Source organism: Cervus elaphus, chromosome 25, assembly GCF_910594005.1.
Source record: "Cervus elaphus chromosome 25, mCerEla1.1, whole genome shotgun sequence".
NCBI lineage: Eukaryota > Metazoa > Chordata > Mammalia > Artiodactyla > Cervidae > Cervus > Cervus elaphus.
The window spans coordinates 67,891,528-67,916,543 of NC_057839.1; the positions used below are offsets into that span (position 1 = coordinate 67,891,528).

At 44.6% G+C, this 25,016-nt stretch overlaps 1 protein-coding gene across 2 annotated transcripts in view; it reads right to left on the reverse strand.

The window, feature by feature from the left end:
• Positions 1-25,016, reverse strand: part of ADAMTS16 (ADAM metallopeptidase with thrombospondin type 1 motif 16) — a 184,582-nt gene that overhangs the window by 90,594 nt on the left and 68,972 nt on the right. For both annotated transcript variants that reach the window (XM_043887554.1, XM_043887553.1), the window contains exons 7-10: positions 23,041-23,200; positions 21,258-21,363; positions 12,465-12,602; positions 6,909-7,062 (exon numbers count right to left, since the gene is read on the reverse strand). In XM_043887554.1, coding sequence (XP_043743489.1) covers positions 6,909-7,062; positions 12,465-12,602; positions 21,258-21,363; positions 23,041-23,200 — 558 coding nt within the window. The remainder of the gene's footprint in view (positions 1-6,908; positions 7,063-12,464; positions 12,603-21,257; positions 21,364-23,040; positions 23,201-25,016) is intronic.

Below are 25,016 nucleotides of genomic sequence, written 5' to 3' on the forward strand. Positions count from 1 at the left end.
TCTTCTTACATGACAGTTTTGGGTAACATTCTGCAGAATATAGACATATAGATGGAAGATACTAATGAAAGTGACGGTTTTTAAGTTTTTTAAGTAAGAAGCTCTCACATAGAGGATGCTGGTGGCAGTCAGCTCACCACTAAATCATATGATGTGTCTACTTCAGCCTGTGCCCAGTTTATGCCATCTGTGTATGTCAGCCCCATCCTTCAAACTGCTCCATCCCCAATTCTAGGCCCCCAGGTAGAAATAAATCAAGAGTTACAAAAGCCTTGAAATATATAATTCATGTTACTGTGTTCTAACATTTCAAAAAGTATTCAAGGCTTTGGTGTCTTTATAGATGTAAATGCTGGCCACTTAATAACAATGTGACATTCTATCCTGGAAAACAAATAGACACCTTAGTATCTCAAATGATGTTTATTTTGTTATCTAAACAACTCAAATCCAATTATTCCCTCTTGGTTTTATCATATTTTGGCTTTACTGCTAACTTCTGGATTAAGTACAAGGGTGGTATTAAACTAGCATTGTGATCGTTAGATTCTTAATAAAATTTTAGGGTCCTCTTGGAACAAAGATACTATTAAATCATGGTTCCAGGGATAGGAATTTGGAATGCAGTAAGTGCTGGATGGGGTGGGGCAGGCACGGGGAGGAGGGACGTCCCAATTTACCAACAGTACCCAGGACACTAAGGTGAGCAAATTTCCAATTCTCTCGTGCTGCACCTCAGATTGTAGGTTTAGGACACCAAGCAACGTTGATGAAGCAGAATAGGAACTTAACAAAGACACAGGGTTCAAAATAACTAAAAATGGTATAGATGATCCTGTTGGCAAAGCAGAGATAGAAGGAACAAACGAATGGACACCGAAGGGGGGAGGGGGGCTGAATGACCTGGGAGACTGGGACCAACACATACACATTACTGGTCCTGAGTGAGCATACCCTTACTTTCATAAAATGGGTAACTAGTGAGAACCTGCTGTATAGTGAGAGCTCTGCTCAATGCTCTGTGTTGACTAAAATGGGGGAGAAATAAAAAAAGAGAGAGAGAGGATATGTGTAAACATACAGGTGGTTCACTTTGCTGCACAGTAGAAAGTAACACAGCATTGTAAAGCAGCTACTGTTGTTGGTCAGTTGCCCAGTTGAGTCCAACTCTTTATGACCCCATGGACTGCAGCATGCCAGGCCTCTCTGTCCCTCACCATCTCCCAAAGTTTGCCCAGGTTCATGTCCATTGCATCAATGATGCCATCCAGCCATCTCATCCTCTGAAGCCCTCTTTTCCTTCTGCCCTCAATCTTTCCCAGCATCAGGGACTTTTTCAAGGAGTCAGCTATATCCCAAGTTTTTTTTTTTTTTTTGGTTTGTTTGTTTGTTTAAAAAGGTGAACAGGAAAAAAAAGAAGAAGAAGAATGCTTAGGCCCGTGTAAAGAGTTCACTCTTTTACCTTTGCCGCTAAGGAACTCTCTCTTTAACAAAGGCTCTCACTTGCTGTTCCGTCCCGTAATTGACGAGTTATCCTATCGGTAATACTGACTCGTGCGTGCCCATGTGCTCAGCAGCTCAGTTGTGTCTGACTCTGTGACCCCGTGGACTGCAGCCCACCAGGTTCCTCTGTCCATGAGAGTTTCCAGGCAAGAACACTGGGTTGTCATTTCCTTCTCCAGGGGATCCTCGCAACCCAGGGGTCATATTCGCGTCTTTCGTGCCTCCTGCATTGGCAGGCGGGTTCTTTACCACTGGATTAAGTTTAGTATCACAACCTAACATTCCAAATAAAATAAACATTTCAGATGATTGGATTTGTTTTAGCATGTCCACATCATGAATAAAGTGCTATCAGATTCGTTTTCTCCAACTGTTAGTATTAGACTTCCTCAAAAATATATACTAAAAATTCATATACAAATAATGTTATAATAGGATACATAATTTATTGCAATTATTTTTTTTCAAGCAGTGGTGCATTTGTATCACCAGTTCTGATTATCAATATACAAGTCATCAGTGGATCAAGAAAGCCATGACCATCTATGTGTGTGTGTTTATACACGAGTATGTACACACCCATATATACACACCAAACACATATCCATTCATCCAAGAGAAGAATGCATATGTATTCACATCATCTCTTAAGTTTCCCAACTAAATAGCACTTGGTACTTAAAAGAGGTTTAAGCCTGTCTAAAATATCTTCCATCCATCTGTCACCCTTCCCCGCAAATTTGTACCGAGTGGGTCTTAAGTGCCAAGGGTGGGTTTATGCACTGGGTAGTTTCTCTGTTATTTATTATTTTATACTCTACCATCAGAAAAGTTCCAGATCTTTACATTTCGACTTAATCAAATAGACTCATTCTTATAAGATTTCAGCAGGAGGTCATTTGAAAAATTAAATTTATGAGAATTTCCTGAGATGCTTCAATTCATATGGAATATATAGAATCTAATTGTCACTCTGTATCTAAAGTTGAGATTCTTTATATTAGAGGGTTTGGCCACATGAGTAGAATTTAACTTTTAAAAAGAAAACTATGTCAATTTTATCTTTATTAAAAAACAACTTCACATCATAGGGAATGATGTCACAATACTGACTTTGATGGATTTTTTTTTCAAAAGGTACTTTATTGTTTATGGTGAAGTAACTGGTACTAGGATTACTTTTCTACATTTAAAAGCTATAAAAGTGGCTAATTATTTCAGACTCTTGCAACAAGCAATGCACTACCTAGTTCTCAAGAGAAGAGGAATTTATCAGGTGAGTGCCACCTCTGCCCAGCTCCCTGCCTGGGTACATTTTGCTGACCATGGTACGGAAATGTGGATCCTATGCAGACAATAGCAGTCTCGCCGAATTGAGAGTGAGGAGATCCAAGTTGGGGCTGCAGAAGTAGCTAGAATTTGTGGGACAACGACCAGAAAGGAAAAAGCTAAACTGAATAGGGAGCCCTGAGGATTTCCTGCAGGTCCTTATCTGAGGGGTGAGTGGCTGATAACACAGGATGAGGCTCCAAGTGGCCTGGCAGAGTGCAGCATCTTTGAGCCAAAAGCTGATAAGTGTTGGAAGATTGGACATACACAGTTCTAGGAAAGAGCAGTGTTCTGGCCCACACAGTGTGGAGAATCACAGCGAGCATCTGGGCGTCCAGTGGAAAGCCCAAAGTCCATGTCTCATGAGTAAGAACCACAGGCTGTCTAATAGGTAGAGTACATATTGTGCCTTAGCGCTAAGGAAAACCCAGAATAGATGAGCCCTAAGGAAGAATAATGGTGGCTAAGACGGTAAGGAATCTGCCTGCAATACAGGAGACTCAGGTTCAATTCCTGGGTCTGGAAGATCCCCTGGAGAAGGAAATTGCTACCTACTCCAGTATTCTTGCCTGAAGAATCCCATGAACAGAGGAACCTGGTGGGCTACAGTCCGTGGGGTCACAAAGAGTCAGGTACGACTGAGTGACTAAAAAAAAAAAATAATAATAAAACAAAGGCTCAGGGGATCAAAAGAATTCGCCTACTATAACAACATAATATAAATATACATAACATAAAATAACAATATATCATAATATATAATTGTAACACATGTAATATGTTATAATATATTCAAAAAATGGATGTAAGTGAACAAATGGGATATTCTCTAGAGAAATACAGACTATAAAAAAGAACCAAATGGTGGTTCTAGTATGAAACTTAACCCAAATGCATAGCTTGATGAATTGTCTAAATAAATGATTAGAAATGTTAGAAGAAAGATACAAATGATGACAAACTTATATTAGAAACAGCTGAGTTCAGATGAAAATGGAACTATAAAGGGTCTAAAGGGAAAAAAGGAACAAAGAATGAACTGTTTAGAATTTTATATTTAGAAAAAACTGTTCTTCAAAACTGAGGGTAAATTAATGACATTTTTCAGATAAAGAAAACCTGAGATACTTTATGGCCACAGATTTGTGCTACAGAAATGCTAAAGGAAGTTCTTCAGGCCCTAAGGAAATGACACAATTTGAAACTGATCTATAAGAAAGCAAGAATAATAAATGGCAAATGTGTGGGTTAACATAAAAAATGACTATTTTATTTAAAAATAATCCATTATTTTAAAACAAAGATTGTAACAGTGCCATGTGGCTCATAGCTTGCAAAAGAAATAAAATACATCATGACAATAGTACAAAGTGTGAAAGAAGGCGACATGGACTCATTTGTTGTAAAGATCCTGCATTTTGCATAAAGCGACACGATGCTAATTCTACATAGGTTGCAAATTAAAGATGCAGCTTTAGAGTAACCACTAAAAGTACACGTAAAAGATAGCTAAAAAGCAAATTGGTTCAAAAAAATAGAATTTTTGAAAAGACATTTAATCCCAAAGAAAACAGAAACAAACAAGGCATGAGAACAGGACACAAATAGCAAAATGGGAGATTTAAATCCACTATGTCAGTAACTGTTCGTCGCTCAGTGGAGTCCGACTCTTTGTGACCCCACGACCCTCAGTCATGTCTGACTCTGTGTGACCCCAAAAGAAAACAGAAACGAAAAAGGAATGAGAACAGGAAACAAATAGCAAAATGGGAGATTTAAATTCACTATGTCAATAATTGTTGTGCTTAGTCGCTCAGTCATGTCCCACTCATTGTGACTCCGTGGATTATAGCCTGCCAGGCTCCTCTGTCCATGGGGATTCTTCAGGCAAGAACACTGGAATGGGCTGCCATGCCCTCTTCCAGGGGATCTTCCCAACCCAGGGATCAAACTCAGGTCTCCTGCATTGCAGGTGGATTTTTTACCATCTGAGCTACCAGGCAAGTCCCATGTCAATAATTACATTAAACATAAATGGATTAAACATTCCAGTGAAAGGCTAGAAACTGTTCAACTGGATACAAAAGCAATATCAAACTAAAGGATACAACAGAGACATGTTACATCAAACCACAAAGAAACGGGCAGTAAAAGAATGGGGAAAATATCATGCAGAGTATTCTTAAATAAACTGATGTGGCTGTATTAGCATAAAATAGAGTAGAATTCAAGAAAAGTGACATTACCAAAAGTAAAATAAAGTTATTGCATATTAATGAAAGGATCAGGAAGACATAAATCCAAAACTTGTATACACCTAAAACCCTAGCTTCAAAATACACAAAGCAAAAACTGATAGAACTAATGGGAAAAACAGAAAAATATATAATCTTTGTTAAAGGTTTTAACACTCATCTCTGAAATCATTACATACCAAGTAACAAATATTGCAGAGGCTACAGAAGCTATCAATAATATTGTCAAACAAACTAACAGAATCTCTTACCAAGCAAGGACCAGGAAGGAACCTCAGTTTGATAAAAGGTTACTAGGTAAAAATTTAATTGTACACCTAAAACAAATGCATTTCCCTACATGTAAATATTTTCTCAGTAATAGAAAGACGTCTGGAGAAGGAAATGGCAACACACCCCAGTACTCTTGCCTGGGAAATCCCATGGACAGAGGAGCCTGGCGGGCTACAGTCCATGACATCACAAAAGGGTCGGACATGACTTAATGACTAAACAATAACGACAATAGAAAGACATGCTGCATTGAACTTATCCCCTGTATTTTCCAAACAGCACTGGTTTACCACGATGATAGCCCATGGCCTCAGCAAATCGGTGTGGAAACCAGGAATATGCCATAGAACACTCCACCTTTGAAAGAAAATGTTAGATGTGGGCTTCTTTTCCTTAGCAAACAGAAGAGTAATACAAAAATTCTCATGGATCTTACATATTCCTCCAACTGAAAAAGCAGCACTGGGAGTACTGTGTTGATGCTCTCTGATTCACTATTCTGGTTCCAAGCTGAGATTACCCAGCTGAGGAGATAAACATCCAGTTCTGGCACACAGCTGTAACTGACTCTGCAGGGAGACCTACTTGAGTTTAGAAGAAAGAAGATGATCATGTTGGATTTAAATTGGGCACATTCCCAGCGTGTTCTGAAATGTTGGAGATTTCTGGAGGACTATATATTTTTGTCCGCTTTCCTTTTGATTTTATTATAAACTAGGATAAAAGAAAACTCTTGTGACACCATGGACTGTAGCCTGTCTGGCTCCTCTATCCATGGGATTTCCCAGGCAAGAATACTGGAGTGGGTTGCTATTTCCTTCTCCTGGGGATCTACCCGACCCAGGGATCAACCCCAGGTCTCCTGCATCAGCAGGTGGATTCTTTATGGACTGAGCCACCAGGGAAGCCCTCAAAATAGCTACTTTCATTCAATTTATGGGTGGCTTTGCTAGCAGTTTAGTAGAGCGAGTTATGAAATCTCCATTTTCCCTTGTCTAGCAAGAGCACATGTCTCTGAGTTACATGGGGAATTTATGTGAGAAAACCACTCTGCTGTGTCCCTCGGGTCAGTGGACTACTCTGAAAGGCTTCTCTAGAAATACTTCATTTGAGGAATTTAATAATCAGAAGTCCCAGATAGGCTACTGCCTTATGGTAAATTCTGTCTCTGTCTGAGGAAGGTTGCGGGGGGCGGGGCACGGGGGCAGTGAGCACAGTTCCTTAAACACCATTTGAAAAGAATGCAGTGCATTCTTTTGCCAACTTGCACCAACTAAGAGTTCTCCCTGAACTCCCACATGATAAATCAGAAGGAATTGACCCCAGAGGACAAGTCAGTACTCGAGAGAAAACTGATACCTACCACAGCATCCACGGTCATCTTCGCCAGTAAAACATGTGTTTCCTGTTATACAGGGCCAGCCCTAACACACAGGATTTGACATTTGGTAGGTACCCAATAAACGCAGCATACATCAACGTCAGCTTCACCGAATAAAACGGTTTTATGAAGCATTCCGCGTGGAACACTTGCCAACAATCGCTTGCCTTTTTGAAATCCAGCATGCAGAGCTTGGCTTTCTCTCCAAACTGCCACTTGCACTGCGTGTTCGCGTCATATAACTCTCCGGGCAGCTTCTCCGGGTACTTGTACTCCTTCACGGGCTTTGGTCGGTCAGCAAGGCAGGTAGCCTGGGCGGTGCTAGAACACAGAGGAGCTGCTGGTGAGGCCAGGGGTAGCGAAGGTGTCCATGCAATCAGGCCTTTTATTCCCCCTCATGAAAACCTACAACATGCCTCGTGCAAAGAAGAGGAGACATGTTTTTTTTTTTTTTTTTTTTCTTGAGGTCAAAATAAAACATTTATCATCGTATTTCAATACAGGGGCCACACTTTCTAAAACTGTTCATAATCTAGGTCACCTTTTCCAGGGAGGCCATTTGCTCTTCATGGGACCTCTCACTTAGCATGGGGAAAGTGAGAAGAAATGGTACAACCAGATGTTCGAGGCGAGGAGCTCCTATAACAGACACCATCTAAAGTACACTCCTTGCCAGGAACAATAAAAAGATGAAGTGAGCATTGTTAACAGCGGAAACGCTATCAACCAGTTTCAAAGGCTGTGATTTTTTTCTTCCTTCCTTTCCTGCACAATAGCTTCCAGCTTCCACATGGAACTTCTGCCATGATTTCCATCAGAAATGCTCTATAGGAAGGTGGATTTCTGACTAGATTCCCAGGCCTAGAAGAAGTTCATTCTCTCCTTCAGTTCACTAGCAGATGGTTAACTACCAGCTAATGATTTCTTCCTCCACAAACAGGGCAATCTCTTCCCTACAGAGACATGCTTTCGGAGGGAGGAGAAACAAGTGTTTGCAAATAGCAACGAAATTCTGCTTATAGATTTCAATAAGCAAAAGTTAATAGCAAACAAACAAAAATAAAACACCTCTGTAATCACAACAAATTCCACAGCAGTATGTCACCTTAGGCACCTCGCAAGTTTTCTTTGTGGGGTTGTTCACCTTGAGGGGAATCTTTACCTCACCCTACTCACCCCAAAGTAACAATCTGTTCTCTGCTTCTGTTTGATTTTCTTTTCAACATCCCACAGTTCGTGAAATCATACAGTGTCTGTCTGTCTCCGACTCATTTCACTCATTTCATAATGCCCTCAAAATTCATCTACACTGTCACACATGATAGAACTTCCTTCTTTTTTATGGCTGAATGATATTCCACTGTGTGCATATGTAGATACAGACACAGTGCATATAAGGGCTTCCTGGGTGGCATCAGTGGTAAAGAATCCGCCTGCCAGAGCAGGAGACACAGGAGACTTATGTTCGATCCCTGGGTTAGGAAGATCCCCTGGAGGAGCAAATGATGACCCAGCCCAGTATTTTTGCCTGGAGAATCCCATGGACAGAGGAGCCTGGCAGGCTAAAGTCCATGAGGTCGCAAAGAGTCAGACACTACTTAGCGACTAAACACACACACACACACACACACACACACACACACCAGTGCATATATACATACAAATATCACATGTACATTATATGTGTCAAATCCTCTTAACTCTTTAATCCACTGAAGGACACTCAGGGTGTTTCCATGATGTGGCCATTGTGATGTGCTCCAGATCATGACCTAGGGAGAAGTTACACTGAAGTGTGTGTGCTAAGTCACTTCAGTCACATCCAACTCTGTGACCCTGTGGACTTTTGCCCCCCCCCCCCAGGCTGTAAAATGTTATTGAGCTTATAATTTTGTACATATATATTACATATGTGTTCAAGCACACCAAAAAATAACATTAATGAAGAATATTAGGCCAAGCCAGAGGTTCTATAAGGAAATTTCAAAGTCCTTTTCCCCACTGTGACTCATGAACCATAATGGGTTAAAGACCTCCAGAGATTTTCTTTTACCTTCACCACCTCTTCTTCCAAGAGAGGACACGGGCCCTCAGAAAGGGCTACCTACTTGCCATGGTCAAGGCCTCCCAGGCTTACATGGAAACGTCCAGGTTGGCACATGAGCTGATTACCTGGCTGATCTACGGTAAAGTGCTCGTCCTTCTGTCTCACAAAAACTACACTTAGCCATGACTCGAGGGCTTGTTTCTGTTAAGATCAATATTAAACAGCAGGGCAAGATGTAAACTGAAATGTCTTATTTCTCTTATGCCCCCAAACAGACTCTTTCTGGCCAAATCAAATTTTCTCATCCACAAGGTGGTCTGGGGCACGCCTGGGCATCTGTGCCCCTTTAAACTCCTGCTTTCCCACAATGACCTTTCTCATGTATGGATGTAGATTATGTGATGAGAGGGCTTTCCTCGTGGCTCAGACAGTAAAGAATCTGCCTGCAATGCGGGAGACCTGGGTTTGATCCCTGGGTCAGGAAGGTTCACTGGAGAAGGGAATGGCACCCCACTCCAGTATTCCTGCCTGGAGAATCCCATGGACAGAGGAGCCTGGAGAGCTACAGTCCCTGGGGTTGCAAAGAGTTGGATACAACTGAACAAATGTTTCAGTTCAGTTCAGTTCTGTGATGAGAGGGGAGGCATGTTCTCTGATCAACAGTTCATGATTCAAAGGTTCAGAGTAAATTGAAGATGAGCCCATGTTGCCATTAAGTTTAACATAATGAGCTAAAATTTCCCTAAGTCCTAGGCCTCCCATATACAGACATGAGTAAATGTGATGAGATCTGTCTGTCTGCAGGAAGTGACATACATCTTTACTGATGAGGCTGAGGAATTTACCATAAACACATATCTCCTAAGTATAGAGAAAAGTCATGCTGACAACTTCAGGCCAATTGAGTCCCCTTATTATATATAATTTTTCTGTATACCCAGTGCTAAACTGCTAATAAAGGAAAGTAGATTCATCTTTGAAAAGTTGGTTACTTATCCTTACTCACTGTTGGGATCACGTCCAAATTGCTGACTAACGTGGAGAATATAACAGTGTTTTGATTACTTGAAAGTTAGGGAGTCAGCAAACGTGTAAAAGAAGATGGATTCAGGTTCATTAAGCCAGTGAAAAGTCAGGGTTGAAACACTGGACACACTCAGTTCACAACCAGACATCTCAAGTACTAAGAATCTCAAGAGTGAATTTGACAATGAGAGACTTTCTTGGAAAACTTGATCTTTCAAGAAAACACATTTCTGAGCATGAAAAAAAATCTCGCATTTTTCTTATTACATGGTCCAAAGAAATTAGTAAACTCTCTGAAAACAACTTTTTATTACTGCCTGGCTAGAGAAGAGTTTTACTAAGTGGCACAAAAATCAATAAGCATACTTCAGCATGCATTTAACCATTCCATTATCACTGAACAAAATGGCTTTGGGCTCCAGACTCTTACCAGTCATTCTCAGAGTCACATTTTGATTTGACGATTACACCCATGATTAATGTCATGGAGAGAATTATTCTCTCAGCCTAGGACTGCTCTCTTTCCATGAGTTCTTCTATATTTCTTGGCCGTTTAAAACCCAGACTCTTTCATGAAGCTGATTTTCACTGCAAGCCCAACTTTGCATCCCTGATGCCTGGGCTTTTCAGGTTTTCAGAGCATATTTCAAAAAATTTATAATGTTTATATATCTTCCTCAAGACCAGTAAGATGAAAAAGAAGTAAATTTTTAAGAATATAAAATTTATACAAAGGATTTGAGATACAAAAACATTTAAAATTTTCCTTGTCAATACACTTCTTTGTTAGAGAAAGCAGAATCCTTCACACACACACACACACACACACACACACACACACACACCCCTAAAAATTTGAGCAGCTGCATGAAGCAGCTAAAAAGAATGCTTACAATCCCCAACTTGACTCCAAGAGAACACTGTAGAGGGGAAAGCAAAGGCTGAAAGGACCCATGGTGTCATGTCAGCTGAAGAAGAGGGTGAATGCTGCCTTTTTGGTAACAGGAATTTTAAAAAGAGATCATGTGTATATTCCTAGAATATAGGTTTGTATTACAGGATACAGATTTGTTATTGTTGTTGTTTAGTCGCTTAGTCCTATACGACTCTTTTAGAACCCCATGGCCTGCAGCCCACCAGGCTCCTCTGTCCATGGGATTCTCCAGGCAAGAATACTGCAGTGGGTTGCCATGCCTGCTTCCAGGCGATCTTCCCCACCCAGGGATCGAACCCAGGTCTTCTGTGTTGTCAGGCAGGTTCTTTACACTGAGCCACCAGGAAAGCCCAGGATACAGATATCATCCACAAAGTTCTCACCCTGCCAGGGTGGCACAGGATAGGGAAAGCAGCCACCATTCCTTCAGGTGGTAAAATGTACTGTCTTACTGCGGCCGAGTACGGCTGTGAGGAAGGACCACAGCTGCAAGCTGGCGGTCAGGATGCAACTCAGAAGGTGTGCTATGAGGTCTGGAGAAGCGATGGAAAAGGCAGAAGGAAAGGGAAGCTGGCCACTGGCTTGCTGTCGCAGGTGGCAGTGGGAAGTTGTCCATCGGATGATAAACACACGGGGAGCACAACCAAAAGAAAAACACCTGTGACCCCTGCCCAAATGGTGGTCAGGAAACAAGACGAATTAATTTGTGCAACAGAAAAAAAAAAAAAAATCAAACCAGGATCTCCTACATTGCGGTCAGATTCTTCACCAGCTGAGTTACCCGGGAGGCCCTTATAAATGTATGTAGCTATATAAATCTACAATTATGTTTATATATACACACACACAGTTTTATATCTTTAAAAAATTCTGTGCTAGTAAAACTTTGCTTACCTTGAAATACTGGTAGTTTGCCCTATTTCCTTGTGTTGGTTTCTAGAAACATCTTAGCCCAATTTTAAGCTTCAACATCACAGCCGAAGGCTGGCCTTTACAATCTATATGAGCGGAATTGCTTCAGTCGTGTCCCACTCTTTGTGACCCTATGAACTGCAGCCCGCCAGGCTCCTCTGTCCATGGGATTCTGCAGGCAAGGACACTGGAGAGGTCTGCCATGTCCTCCTCCAGGGGATCTTCCCTACACAGGGACTGAACCCGCATCTCTTCTGTCTCATGCACTGGCAGGCGGGTTCTTTACCACTAGTGACACCTGGGAAGCCCTAGGATCTATATATTTGTATGTTTCCCCCTGGTCTTCTTTCATTTGTTTTCTCTCTCTGACTTTCAAGTCTACTAATTTTTTTCTTGTGATAATCTGCTACAAATTCTTAAGGTAAGGTGGTTTCATGTGTTAAGTTTTCCTCAAGAATATATAATTGAAATAAGAGTGATGATTCTCACGCTCTCTTTGATGAAGCTCAGACATGTGAATGTGTTTAAAGAGACCGAAGCAGCCCACTTCACTCCTGTTTCCTGCTAGCAAGCGAGTATCTTGAAAATAGGGAAGCATGCTCTTTGCATCTCCTTTATAATGGGGGTCCCCAATCCCCGGCCGCAGAGTGCTCACGTTCCGAGGCCGCTTAGGAACCTGGCCGCACAGCAGGTGGGGAGCGGCGGGTACAGCTGAGCCTGGGGACCGCTCCGACGGGACTCGGCAGGCCCAGCCGTGAACATCAGAGGCACCGGGAGACACACAGCCAGCCGCAGGGCTCGTACCTTAGAAACCTGTGCAGGTACTGGCGGCTGCAGGGGGACCAGGAGAAGACCCCATTGCGTCCTGCCAACGTGGGGGACATTATGTTGCCTTCCGACTTCTTGCACACGTTCCCCTCTCCGTCGTGGACCATGCCGAAGCTGCGGGAGAGAAACGGGTCTTTCAGCGCAAAGAACAGGGTCAGCGATCGCACTCGCTCACACCAACACAGGCCAGCTCTGTGGGGACCCCTTCTCCTGTGTGCTAGGCAGGCCGGCAACGGTCCTCACAAACAAACCGGGGAGAACACCCACGTGGTCATGGACCCTTGTGGGAGAAACTACCATCTGTGCAGCTGTTGAAAGTGCCCACCATCAAAACATAGCCCACGGCCAGGTAACTGTGAAGGACAGACATTTCAATTATAAAAAAGCATTTCCAGTGGGGGGTGTGCATGTGGGCTCGGTCACTCAGTTCTGTCTGACTCTTTCAGACCCCATGGACGGTAATCCACCAGGCTCCTCTGTCCACAGGATTTCCCGGGCAAGAGTGGTGGAGTGGGTTGCCATCCCCTTCTCTGGGGGATCTTTCCAACCCAGGGATTGAACGCAGGTCTCCTGCATTGCAGGCAGGTCTTTTGCAGATGTTCAAAACCCAAAATGCCAACAGTGCATCCTTATTGTCACTTGAGAAAACTGCAGCCTTGAGCTTGTAAGAATCCCATTGACAGCTGCCACCTATGCCCATTAAATTAAAGAAGCTGCTTCTTAACTTCCTAAAGCTAGTCCTGTAGGATTGCCTCAGGTTGCCATCTTCATCCACCTCAAAAGAGCACAGCTTGCTGCGTTGGGAAGGAAGCCTGGGGTACTTGGGAGCTCCATGACCTTGGAAGACTTCCCATCGGGGCGGATACATTCTTCTAAAGTCAAGCCATTTTTGGCCTTTAGTGTCTGGTACCCACCCGATCAGGCTTCCCTGGTAGCTCAGCTGGTGAGGAATCTGCCTGCAGCGCAGAAGACCCCAGTTCTATTCCTGGGTTGGAAAGATGCCCTGGAGGAGGGTATGGCAACCCACCCCAGCATTCTTGCCTGGAGAATCCCACGGACAGAGGAGTGTGGTGGGCGACAGTCCATGGGATTGCAAAGAGCTGGATGCAACTGAGGGACTTAGCACAGCACCCACCCAATCACTGTCTGGAGTCCCAGAGAGCAGTTCTGAATGAGCGGGATACAGAAGGAAGGGGAAGGGAAGAGAGGGAGGAAGCACAGAGGGATGGGTGGTTCCTGGATCCACGCGGGCTTTCCTCTGCCGAGCACCCCATGGTGAATGGAAGGAGGAGCTAGGAGACAGCAACACATGGGAGGTGGGCTCCAAGGGGGCCGGGGAATCTGCGCTTGTGGCAGAGGCTGAAGACTCAACTGTTTTCCTTAGAGCTGTTTAATAATATGAGGAAAAAGAACAGCTCCCCTTTGTAAGCACTATTTTTCAGGTAGGATATTAAGCACATTAAGTATTAGTTTCTCACTACAGGTCTACAAGGTAGACATAATATTTGCAATGACAGCAAGACAGAAGACTGGAGACAGACTAGTCCAGGGTCTCAGAGCTGGGACTGGAAACCAATATTCTTGATGTCAGAGCCTGGGCAGGACCTGTGCAATAGTGTAACCTGAGCGTGGCTGAAGGGTGGGTCCAAGGAGACCTGCCGCACAAACACTGCAAAACGCCCGCTCAGCACCAAGGGGGATGTTCGTGTAACCATTCCGGCCTCCCCCCATTCTCTGAAATTCTATTAAACGCACTCAGTCAAGGCAACAGTAACCGTACGGCAGAGGGGATATGCCCCAGAAATGGAGGATTCAGGTGTCATCCACGTGGAGGCTGCCTCGGGGGAAAAGTGACGAAGATGAAATAGTAAAGTACCCTCCCCTGGATGGCCCTTGACTTGAATATGAAGAAGACACCTTAGTGTCCAGCAAGTGCCCTAGATGAATCTGCTACCAATTCTGCCTTCATTTCTTAGGAACTCAAAGCCACAGTATCCCACGTCTAGGGACACGTTGGTATTAAACATCTTCATCAAAGGCATTTTCAATGATTCTCAGACTTGTCTAAGCATCAGAATATCTGAGAAATGTACCACACACTGGCTCCCCAAAGCCTGCCTGGTAGAGTTTTGATTTAGTAACATTGGGGGTTGTTGTTGAGTCACTCAGTCATATCTGACTCTCTGTGACCCCATGGACTGCAGCATGCCAGGCTTCCCTAGAGTTTGCTCAAACTCTTGTCCATTGAGCTGATGATGCCATCCAACCATCTCATCCTCTGTCACTCTCTTCTCTTCCTGCCCTCAATCTTTCCCAGCATCAGGGTTTTTTCCAATGAGTTGACTCTTCGCATCAGGTGGCCAAAGTATTGGAGCTTCAGCATCAGACCTTCCAATGAATATTCAGGGTTGATCTCCTTGAGGATTGACTGGTTTGACCTCTTTGCTCTCCAAGGGACTCTCAGGAGCCTTCTCCAGCACGACAATTCAAAAGCATCAATTCTTTAGCGCTCAGCCTTATTTACGGTCCAACTCTCACATCCATCCATAACTACTGGAAAACCAAAGCTTTGACTATATGGACCTTTGTCAGCAAAGTGATGTCTCTGCTTTTATAATATGCTGTCTAGGTTTGTCATAGGTTTATTCTTTACCATCTGAGCCACCAGGGAAGCCCAAGTGAGGGGTTAGGTTCTGGTGTTTGGGTGAATCCTGACAAAATGATTCTGATACGCACCCCAACTCCAGCACGACTGTTTCAGGTTGTTCTTCACGGCAGTCCAAAGCCAAAACTGCACTGAGGGGGTGTGGGGGGTCAGCCTGGTAGCCCAAAAGTAGCACACAATAATCACAGTTGATATTAACATTAGTAAAGTCATGGAAGAGTGAATAGGGCACATTTTGAAGATAAGGTTGGTATTTGGCAGCTAAGAAATAAAATTATTATAAAGTTGTACATGCCAGATATTTTTTTTTTTAGCTTCCATGACTCCCAGTACTTTATTCCAAGTGGTTACTATTCTATATTTTAAAACAATACATATTTCCTCTTTCTTATGTACTAGCTTATAAGTTTCTAGAGAACAGAAGGTCTTCTTAACTGTGCTCAGAGACCCAGTGCTAGTGGACTTTCTAGCTCATAACAGGCGCTCCAATGATGTTTGTTGAATGAATAAGAAACAACCTTCCAGCTATAACACCAACTCAAATACCCAAATGTAAACATCATTTCAGATTAAACTGGACTTGAGAATTATATTCAGCATCACATGCTTTTAATGTCTTCTACAGAATTTTCTTGAGTTATCCAATTACATCAGCTAGTATTTCTTTATTACTAAGGATACACCCAGGCTTCCCAGGTGGCACTAGTGGTAAAGAACCTGCCAATGAAGACTTAAGAGACACGGGTTTGATCCCTGGGACAGGAAGATCCCCTGGAGGAGGGCATGGCAACACACTCCAGTATTCTTGCCGGGAGAATCCCATGGACCGAAGCCTGGTGAGCTATGGTCCATTGGGTCGCAAAGGGTCGGACACGACTGAAGTGACTTTGGCATGCGTGCACGCAATGATATACCCAGGATGAACAGCCAAGCATTTTTAGAGGCTGCATCAATATTTCAGGCCGATCAGACAGCAGTGCTTAAGACAAAGGGAAAACCCTTCAAAAGTAATGATGGGGCAAAGTCATCTGGAAAGTAAACCATACGCTGGCTGTGATGATGGCACCACAGGTAGGACTTGTCCAGACTCTGATGCAGGCTTTTCAAGAAGCGAACCCATCCTCCCTGAGAGACAGGAAGCGGCATGGGGACAGCAGTCAGGTGGGACTCTGGAAGCCAGGGCAGGTCAGGTAACCTGGAAGAACATGAGCTGTGGCAGTGGGGGAACCTCCGGTCAGGGTCTTGGCCCTGTCATTCACAAGTGGTTTGATGTGGAGCTAAAGTTTCAAGTCCCTGAGTCTCAGTTTTCTCACCTATAAAATGGCATAATAAAACTTCCCTCTTAAACTGTTCAGCATATCTAGCACCATGCATGTCAAAAAAGGAAAATTCAAAACATGTCTTTCCCTGATTCACATGTGGTCTTGATCAAATCTCTCGACACCCAGATGCCAGATATCACTTGCATACATAACTTTGGGGTGTGTGTGTATGTGAGAGGGCGCTAATGAGGAGGCAGTTCAGCCAAAGGTCAATGGGTTTCAAATACTTTTGGTCACAGAAACAAAAAATCTTAAGAGGAATGACAATATATGAAATTGATAAGAAATGCTCCAACCTGCTGAGGCTCCTGGGGGACAGTCTGACAATTACCACACCAGGTGATCTTAAAGCAGCCACTGCTTTGATATTCTTTAGACCCTTGAGATCACCCAGTGCCTCCCTGACCCAGCTAGGGGCTCAGGCTGATGGCAGAGAACAGCCACAGATCAGTCAGGTGCTCACGTCACCATCCAGTGCTTGGAAGGGCATCTAATATCACCAGCTAGGGATGGCTGAGCCGAATGGTATCTGTGCACCAATTCTGTTTCTTTCCAAAAGACTTCCCTGATCTTCCTTGCATGTCTTGCCATGCCTGCAGCCCTCACTGCTTGACCTCTCACATGCCATGTCTATCTTATCTTGCTTTAGGCTTTTGGAGGGGATGGATCACTAGTCAGTTTGTAGAATCCTACACAATGGTCTGCCGGTAGAATGCAAATTGTGTCTGGTGAATGGATCAGAGCATGCATGTGTGTGCACAGTCACGTCTGACTCTCTGTGACCCCACGGACTGTGTAGCCCACCAGGCTCCTCTGTCCAAGGGATTCTCCAGGCAAGAATACTGGAGTGGGTTGCCATGCTCTCCTCCAGGGGATCTTCACAACCAAGGATCGAACCTACGTCTCCTGTGTTGGCAGGCAGGTTCTTTACCAACAGGGAAGCCCCCAAATGGGTCAGTAAATAGTGGAAAAAACAGGGGGGCAGAGGTAATGGCTTATGCATACTCGAGTGCAGTATGTTTACTATTGCCTTGATGGTCTGAAATGATCATGAAAATTATGGATTTAAGCGGACTTCATATACAAGCAATGCTCAGCTCAAATAACAACTCAAATTGCACCTGCTGAGGTCTCCCAGGCTCTAGGGGTTTTATATACAGAAACCTACGGAAGAAGAGACCAGGCTATTCACCCTGGTCGCTGTCAGGCTGCCAGAGAACCAAAGGGTATCTGGGATCTGAGTTCCAGGGCCCTGCCCATCGAATGGCATGACTTCTTTTGGCAAATGAAAATTTTTCAAATGGATTCATGCCCAGATGACACATTCTCCAAAATGTGTAGTTGAGCCCTCGTGCATCTGCGCCAATTCTTCAGCAGCTGCATCGAGCAAACCTCACACGCTGTGTGTGACAAGTGACTCAGCACGACCAGGAAGCCCACCCTGCACCAGACCTGGCTCAACTGCACGCTCGAAAGGGGCAGACACGTCCTCATTTCCAGCTCCAGTCTCCCTTCTCCCCTTCCCAACACAGATCCAAACAGAAGTTCTGGGCAATTCCCATTTCTAGGTCAGATTCCCCAGTGGAAATTACAAGATGCCTTGAGATTAAAAAAGAACTGAACTTGGCAGAAGAAACGGGCTGGACATGAACTGAGTCTTTTTTGGAGTTAAAGGTTAAGAATCTATGGTTGAAAGGCTCTATGCTGTGTATAATGTAAATGTATTACAATTACATTATCCACTGTAACAATAAACCTGAATGATGAGGTCCTCTGAATATAAACCAAACTTCACCTGTGAAACAGGACTTAAAAGCATCCTGTTTCACAGGTGAAGTTTGGCATCACTGACTCAAGGGACAGGAGTTTGGGTACACTCCGGGAGTTTGTGATGGACAGGGAGGCCTGGCATGCTGCAGTCCATAGGATCACAAAGAGTCAGACACGACTGAGCGACTGCACTGAACTGAAATGTAACTGCTGCGTAAATGTAAAATTACTTCTTAGCTCTTTAGGCACAGAACTCAGAAACTGACTCTGCTTGGAGCTTCCTGTCAAGGATAAGGTGAAAGCATGCTGTTGGATCCCTGAATTAAACCTGTGACTACTTCTCCAAGTAGTAGTAGTTATTAAACGAATAAACTGAATAACTGAGTTTGTTTATTCTCCTGAAAGGCATGAAGCTGGCTTTCTGAGTCTTCCCTGCCACGACCCCCTCATTGGATGCAGTTGCCACAGTGAATGATGCGTTAATAATATGCCTCCTTAAGTATGGACATGGAAGGGGAATGAGGGGTGAGATAACTGGGAAATTGGGATCGACAGATGTACACTACTGATCATTGTTGTTGTTCAGTTTCTAAATTGTGTCTGAATCTTTGTGACCCCACGGACTGTAACCCACCAGGCTCCTCTGTCCGTGGGATTCTCCAGGCAAGAATCCTGGAGTGGGTTGCCATTTCCTATTCCAAGGGATCATCCCAACCCAGAGATTAAACCCAGGTCTCCTTTATTGCAGGCAGATTCTTGTGAGCCATCAGGTCGCTGACACAGATGCAAATTTCCGTTCATTACATGCATGACCCTATTCCGAATAACCACAGACAGGGCTACCGTTGCAGGCTGTTTGCTACGGCAGCTGGCACATGCCTTTCCTGTGCACACCTCCCACTGTACTTCCGATTTCCTCAATATGACCAGAAGCTGTTTCACTGGTTACATGAAACACTCAGAGCTCCCAGCCTCTCCGCCTCTTGCACAGTGGTCTCAAGCAGCAGGTGCTGGAGAAGGAGCTGCTCATTTTCCGGGGTCAGTTCTATTAGGAGTGGGATCCCTGCACCACACTTCTAGAGCCCCTTTCCTTCCTCCCATCTATATCTCCGTTTGCAAACAAAAACACTTTTCTCTTGTTTGGAAGAAATTATTTTTTCACCTACACTGAGGCCTAGTGACAAAAGGAATAATAGCTGGCTTCTAAGAAAAAGGGGCTTCCCAGGTGGAAGGTGAAAAAACCCCACCGACCCACGCAGGAGACCCGGGTTTGATCCCTGGGTCAGAAAGATCCCCTGGAGAAGGGCATGGCAACCCACTCCAGTATTCTTGCCTAGAGAATCTTATGGACAGAGGAGCCTGGTGGGTTACAGCCCATGAGGTCACAGAGAGTCAGACATGACTGAAGTGACTTAGCACAGATGTACCCACTCTAGGAAAAAAATAAAAGCAAACACTGATGCTTGTTGATGTGGAAGACGGGGAGTCTTGACTTGGATGCACAGAGTTAAATTTAGTTAAATTCACCAGCTGCGGCTGCCAGGACTGCCAGGGCCTGGATCTCAACAGCTTATCTAATGCTGGTTTGTACAGCCCTCGACGACTCAAATATTTCTTACCTTGATTGTTTAATTAAATTCAGGTATGGTTCAGAGGACAGCAAGAGCCCCGTGTCGTAAAAATAATGAGAGTTTTTGAAGTTTTAACTCCAGCAGCCCATTTACAATTATGATTTAATTGAAAGCTTTGTAAAGTGTAGCTGCAATATTCTAGGCACTGAAAAAGTCAATCATTACCTGTAATGATGAAGGGATCAGTAATAAGATATAAAGCTTCACTTTGAGGTCATCAGTTCACACATAGCCTAAGTCTGCAGGGCCTCTGGGAGATCCTATTAAAGGCAGGCACACATGTGTCCACACACACACACTCATACACACACACACACAGGGGCTTTGAACAGGTTAGGATGACACAAGTGGCCTCAGTCCAATTTCTAACCGGATGGAGAAGTCAGCTTTACAAAAACCAAATGACAAACAAAGCCTTTTGCAAATTTTGTGATTAGCAAAATCAATGAGGATGAAAGTAAAACTAGAAAAAATTGTAACTCCTGGTTGTGCATTTTCTAGAAGCTGCAAGTACAATTTCAATCCAGAAGAAAACCATTTGTGCTATTATTGCTGATGCTCATATAAACAAGGCAAAACTGCAGAAAGTCAGTAAGTGAGCCCCATTGAGTTAAAAAAATGTTTTAAGTAGATGGTGCCTCAAAGTGAGGCAACCTGTAGATTATAAGCATAAGAAAGCTTGTTTAAGAATAACAGCTATTAGAAACAATCAACAGAAGTGTTTCATTTTTACAGGAATAAAGGTAAGCTTCTCACTTTAAAAGATATTGCTAATGACAAGCCACCCATCGCTGAGAATTGCTTGTCCATCCATCTGTCAAGGCCCTGGGCTCCCCACTCACCCTGTGGCTGCTTCAATTCACAACCAACAATGGTGGGCACGTGGGGATGTGGGAAGCCAACCAGCTCCCACCAGACTGCGTCTCTTGTCCTGTCTGCGTTCTCCAAACCCTGCATACCAACCACGATCCATCTCTACAGATGATCATTGTGACATCAGAATGCAAACTGTTACATGGGGTCCTCCTGCAGGAGCTAAGCAGGGAATGCAATCAACCCACGGGACCAAGTTCAAAACACAGGACAAAGAAGCAGGGACAGACAGACGGGTCTGCAGTCTGTGGCTGTATGCACCTTGTATGAGCAGGAATGGATGAAGAGAGGGAGCAAGGAGCAAACGTGTGGATCACCACCACTTGAGACCATGCACAGTGAGGCACTCAAACAAAATAGACGCACCTACGTGAGCATCTCCTACAGTCCACGGCATTCCTGCTGGAATGTCCCTTACAGACGTGACCTACCCATCACCATCTCAAGACAAACATCCGGTCCAGAGAGGACCGCAGACTCCACCCCCCATCCAGGGAGATGCACTCACTTGTGTCCAGACTCGTGGGCGATGGTGAAGGCCAGTCCGAGACCTGTGTCCTCATTAATCGTGCAGCTGCGGTACTTACTGCACATGCCACTGATGGGCGCGAATCCTATGAGACAAACATGAAAAGAACATACAGGCGCAGCACCACAGGAAAATAAAGACGGGGGCAGAGCACACGTGTGTGTTTACCTCTGTCCTTCAGAGACGCTTGGTTCTCGTCTTTGTCAGGTGAAATGTGAAACAGGAAACCCCTGTAAGGGGCCCTGAATCATGTGGGAGAGGGGCGTTTGTTCTCTCTTCATGGAAACAGCCCACATGTTCAAGTGAACAGCCTACGTCATGTTCAAGTTACAGGGTGCAAGGGGGGCAACATCAAAGAGGGAGTTCCCTGCTGAAGGAGGAGAGTTTCAGCTTTTTTCCTACAAACATCTACGTCCTCAGAGGGCCGAGACAAAGTGCTGTAGAGAGTGGGTATCGATGGTCCTCAAGGCCACACCAGGGTGGAGGACCTGCCGGGATGGGGGTGGGGTTCACAGGACTCAGCATCTGTCCTGCTCATGGGTATAATTTAATGTGGATAAAGGACACAGTGTGGAATCAGCAGCGGGAATAAGCACATGGGGAAATGCCCAGGGGAAACCAGGCCCGAGATTCCAGGGCCTTCTCCACTGTGGCCTTGCACAAAAGGACTTAGCTCCCCTGGCAAGAGGAATGAGGCCGACCAGGGGTGCTCAGCAGAGACCCAGGTCCAGGCGTTGGTTGGGGGCTGGCCACAGAGCACCTCTGCCTGCTGTGGGCCCCGGTTCCAGGCCCCCAGCAGGAAAGCAGGCGTCCAGGTCAGCCTCACTGAGTGTACAGTGTAGGCCCAGTGGGTCAGGCTCTCCAGCTGGGGGCCGGGAACCCTACTGGATCCCCAGGCGATGCAGGGATGCAGGCGGCCACCGGCCCACTTTGCGTGCAGGCCTTTCTGGGAACAAGGAGTCAGGACTGACCTCTATCAAACCCAGCCTTGTTTGAATGTTTTTGTAATAAAGAGACTTGTTCCCCAAGACCTTGGGAAGAAATGGAGAATTAGAAAAAAAAAAACAAAACAAAAAACAAATGTCCAGGAGCACCTCTGTCAGTAGCACCATTTGCAAGAAAACCCCCTCTTGGACGTTACCCCCACTGTAACCTGTAACTTGAACATTACACAGAACTGTGGACTGTTTTCCACGAAGAGAGAACAAACACCCTTCTCCCACATTATTTAGGGCCCTTTGTATGACTGTCCAAGGGTTTCCTGCTTCATATTTCACTGTTTGGAAAAGTATAAAAAAAATTTGTATTATAAAGTACCACCAAGATACACTCAGCCCTTTAAACATGCTAAAAATGGCTAAGATTGAGATGTTTGTAGAGAAACAGAAAAATGAGGAACACTATATTATTGCAGTGTCTCTATAAATATTCATAAACATTTTTCTTTCCTATAATGAGAGACCCACTTGGACCTCTTGATTCCATTCTCACAATTAGAGGAAGAAATTGTTTCTTAAATTAGAAGAGACAGGAGCTCTTGAATCGGTGAGCCCTTTCCTTGGGAAAGAAGTGATTTTGGTGACGACAAGCGTGCTTCTGCAGCAGCAACGTTTACGCAGGGAGTGCATCTGTTTCCTACGACGGTGCTCAGCAGCAGGTGCCACTTACGGATCCGGGAGGGAGGTGAGAACCCTCCGTGCCCCAGGCTGCTGATGGTTCGCGGCACACATGAATCTGTCAGAGCCCCAGCGGAGGGTCTTACCCAGGGTGTCACAGGGTTCATTCTTCCAGGAGCATATGTCCAGGCCGGTGAGTAAGATGGCGTGGTCATGGCGAGCCCCATCTTTCCCCGTCAGTCCAGACTGCCACTGGCAGAAGCTGCTCAAGCTGTGGTCCGCGTGATGGCTTATCACCAGCCCTGGCTATGTGGGAGGGCACCCGAGAGCCCGGGATAACAGGAAAAAAGCATGTCAAGCAATTGCATTGGCACTGTCATCACCGCAAACTAGCATTGATTTGGATTTCAATGACGTGGGTGAATCTGAATGGCAGACAAACTGATTTATCCATTTCACATATTAAAATCCAAAGGAGGGTGTTGTCTATAAAACCTGTAGAGTCAGTGTAGACGCTCATGTTCCTTTCTCGAGTTCTGTACAAAGCAGTGTGGATGCATTCGATCACTGAACACATTTTGAGGACCCAAGAAACATTACTCCTGTGTGTGTAACTCTTCTAAGAGTTATTATTACAGTGTTAAACTAGGTCACTTTTCCATAGAGGCACCATGTTGTAAGAAGAGGCTGCTCAACTGACAAAGCTTTTTATTTCTAGAAAGAAATTTCTTTAATCTCTAGAAAGCTTTATTTGTTTATTTCTAGAAAACAGCCTGGAACTAGGAGGAAACTATACAGATGACATTCAGCCTCCCCCATGTATTGCTGCTGTTGTTCAGCAGCTAAGTCATGTTTGACTCTTTTGTGACCTCAAGGACTATATCCCGCTAGGCTCCTCTGTCCAGGGGGATTCCCAGGCAAGAATCCTGGAGTAAGTTGCCATTTCCTCCCCCAGGGGATCTTCCCAACCTAGGGATCAAACCCGCATCTCCTGCATTGGCGGGCAGATTCTTTACCACTGAGCCATGATGGTATATGTACTAGTTCTAATAGATCTAATAGATCAGCAGTGAAAGATCAGAATGAAGGTCACCTGAATTCTTGGAAAATGAAGAATTTGGGGGGCTGGTAAGAATATCTCTCAAAGCTGGCAGATGAGTTATTTAAATCTATAGGTATGATATATTTTCCTATGGATGGTCAGAGAAAACCAGCTTAAATAACTCCATTTCAGGACAACAACTTGTTTAAAGCTTTCCTGACCCGAGTCTTGGGCTGGAACTGTGTCTCAGTCACTAACACATTTTCCCCTTCGGTGTTTGTTGTGTTTTCCCAGAGAGCCAAATGCACCCAAGCTTAATGCTGTACATCAACCCTGGGACATGCCTTGCATTCTTCAGCTGGTGGTTTCCAGGAAAACTGCATTAATTAAAGTTAACACAGGTGTATGATCAAACGATAACCTCGCTTATTCTTTGCTGCTTGGATGAATTCCAAGGTGAAACGTTTTAATGCAGAGAATAATTAACCTGTCACCTGGGAATCCCTCGTCCAGCAGCCCCCTCTGCAGACACACAGGAGAGGCAGTGGGGCTGTACCTCGCTGACTATTCAGTCCAGAAACACGCCTGCCCCTGCATACCCTGCCTGCACGGAAAGAGGGCCGCAGCCCAGAGCCTGCAAAGCTGAAGGCATCTGAGATCTTATCAAGGGTCTCAGAGTTCATCTAACAATTTTGTTTCATAAACAAGACAACCATGGCTAACAGGAGAGTCTGCTGAAACACCAGTAAGGGTGGAACTGGAGGCTAGGTTCCTGACTAGGACCCGGGGTTCACTCCCTGACGTCCAGTCAACGACCAGCTCAGGGCAAAATAGAACCGAGAGCCCTTTATGGCTAAGACACTCCCCCTCGCATCTGCCACAAGATGCCCACCCAAGTCCTTACTGTGAACGGACGTGCACCTCTGTCTGCCCACCCAGGGGTTCTGAAATGAAGGCGTCAGAGAAGCTTTTCCCCACTGCCCCCAAGATCCAGCATAATTTGGAGGTTTGGGTGCAATGAGAGAAATGTGCCTGACATCCTAGACTCTGTAAGAATAAAATCCTGAGACTGAAGGCGGT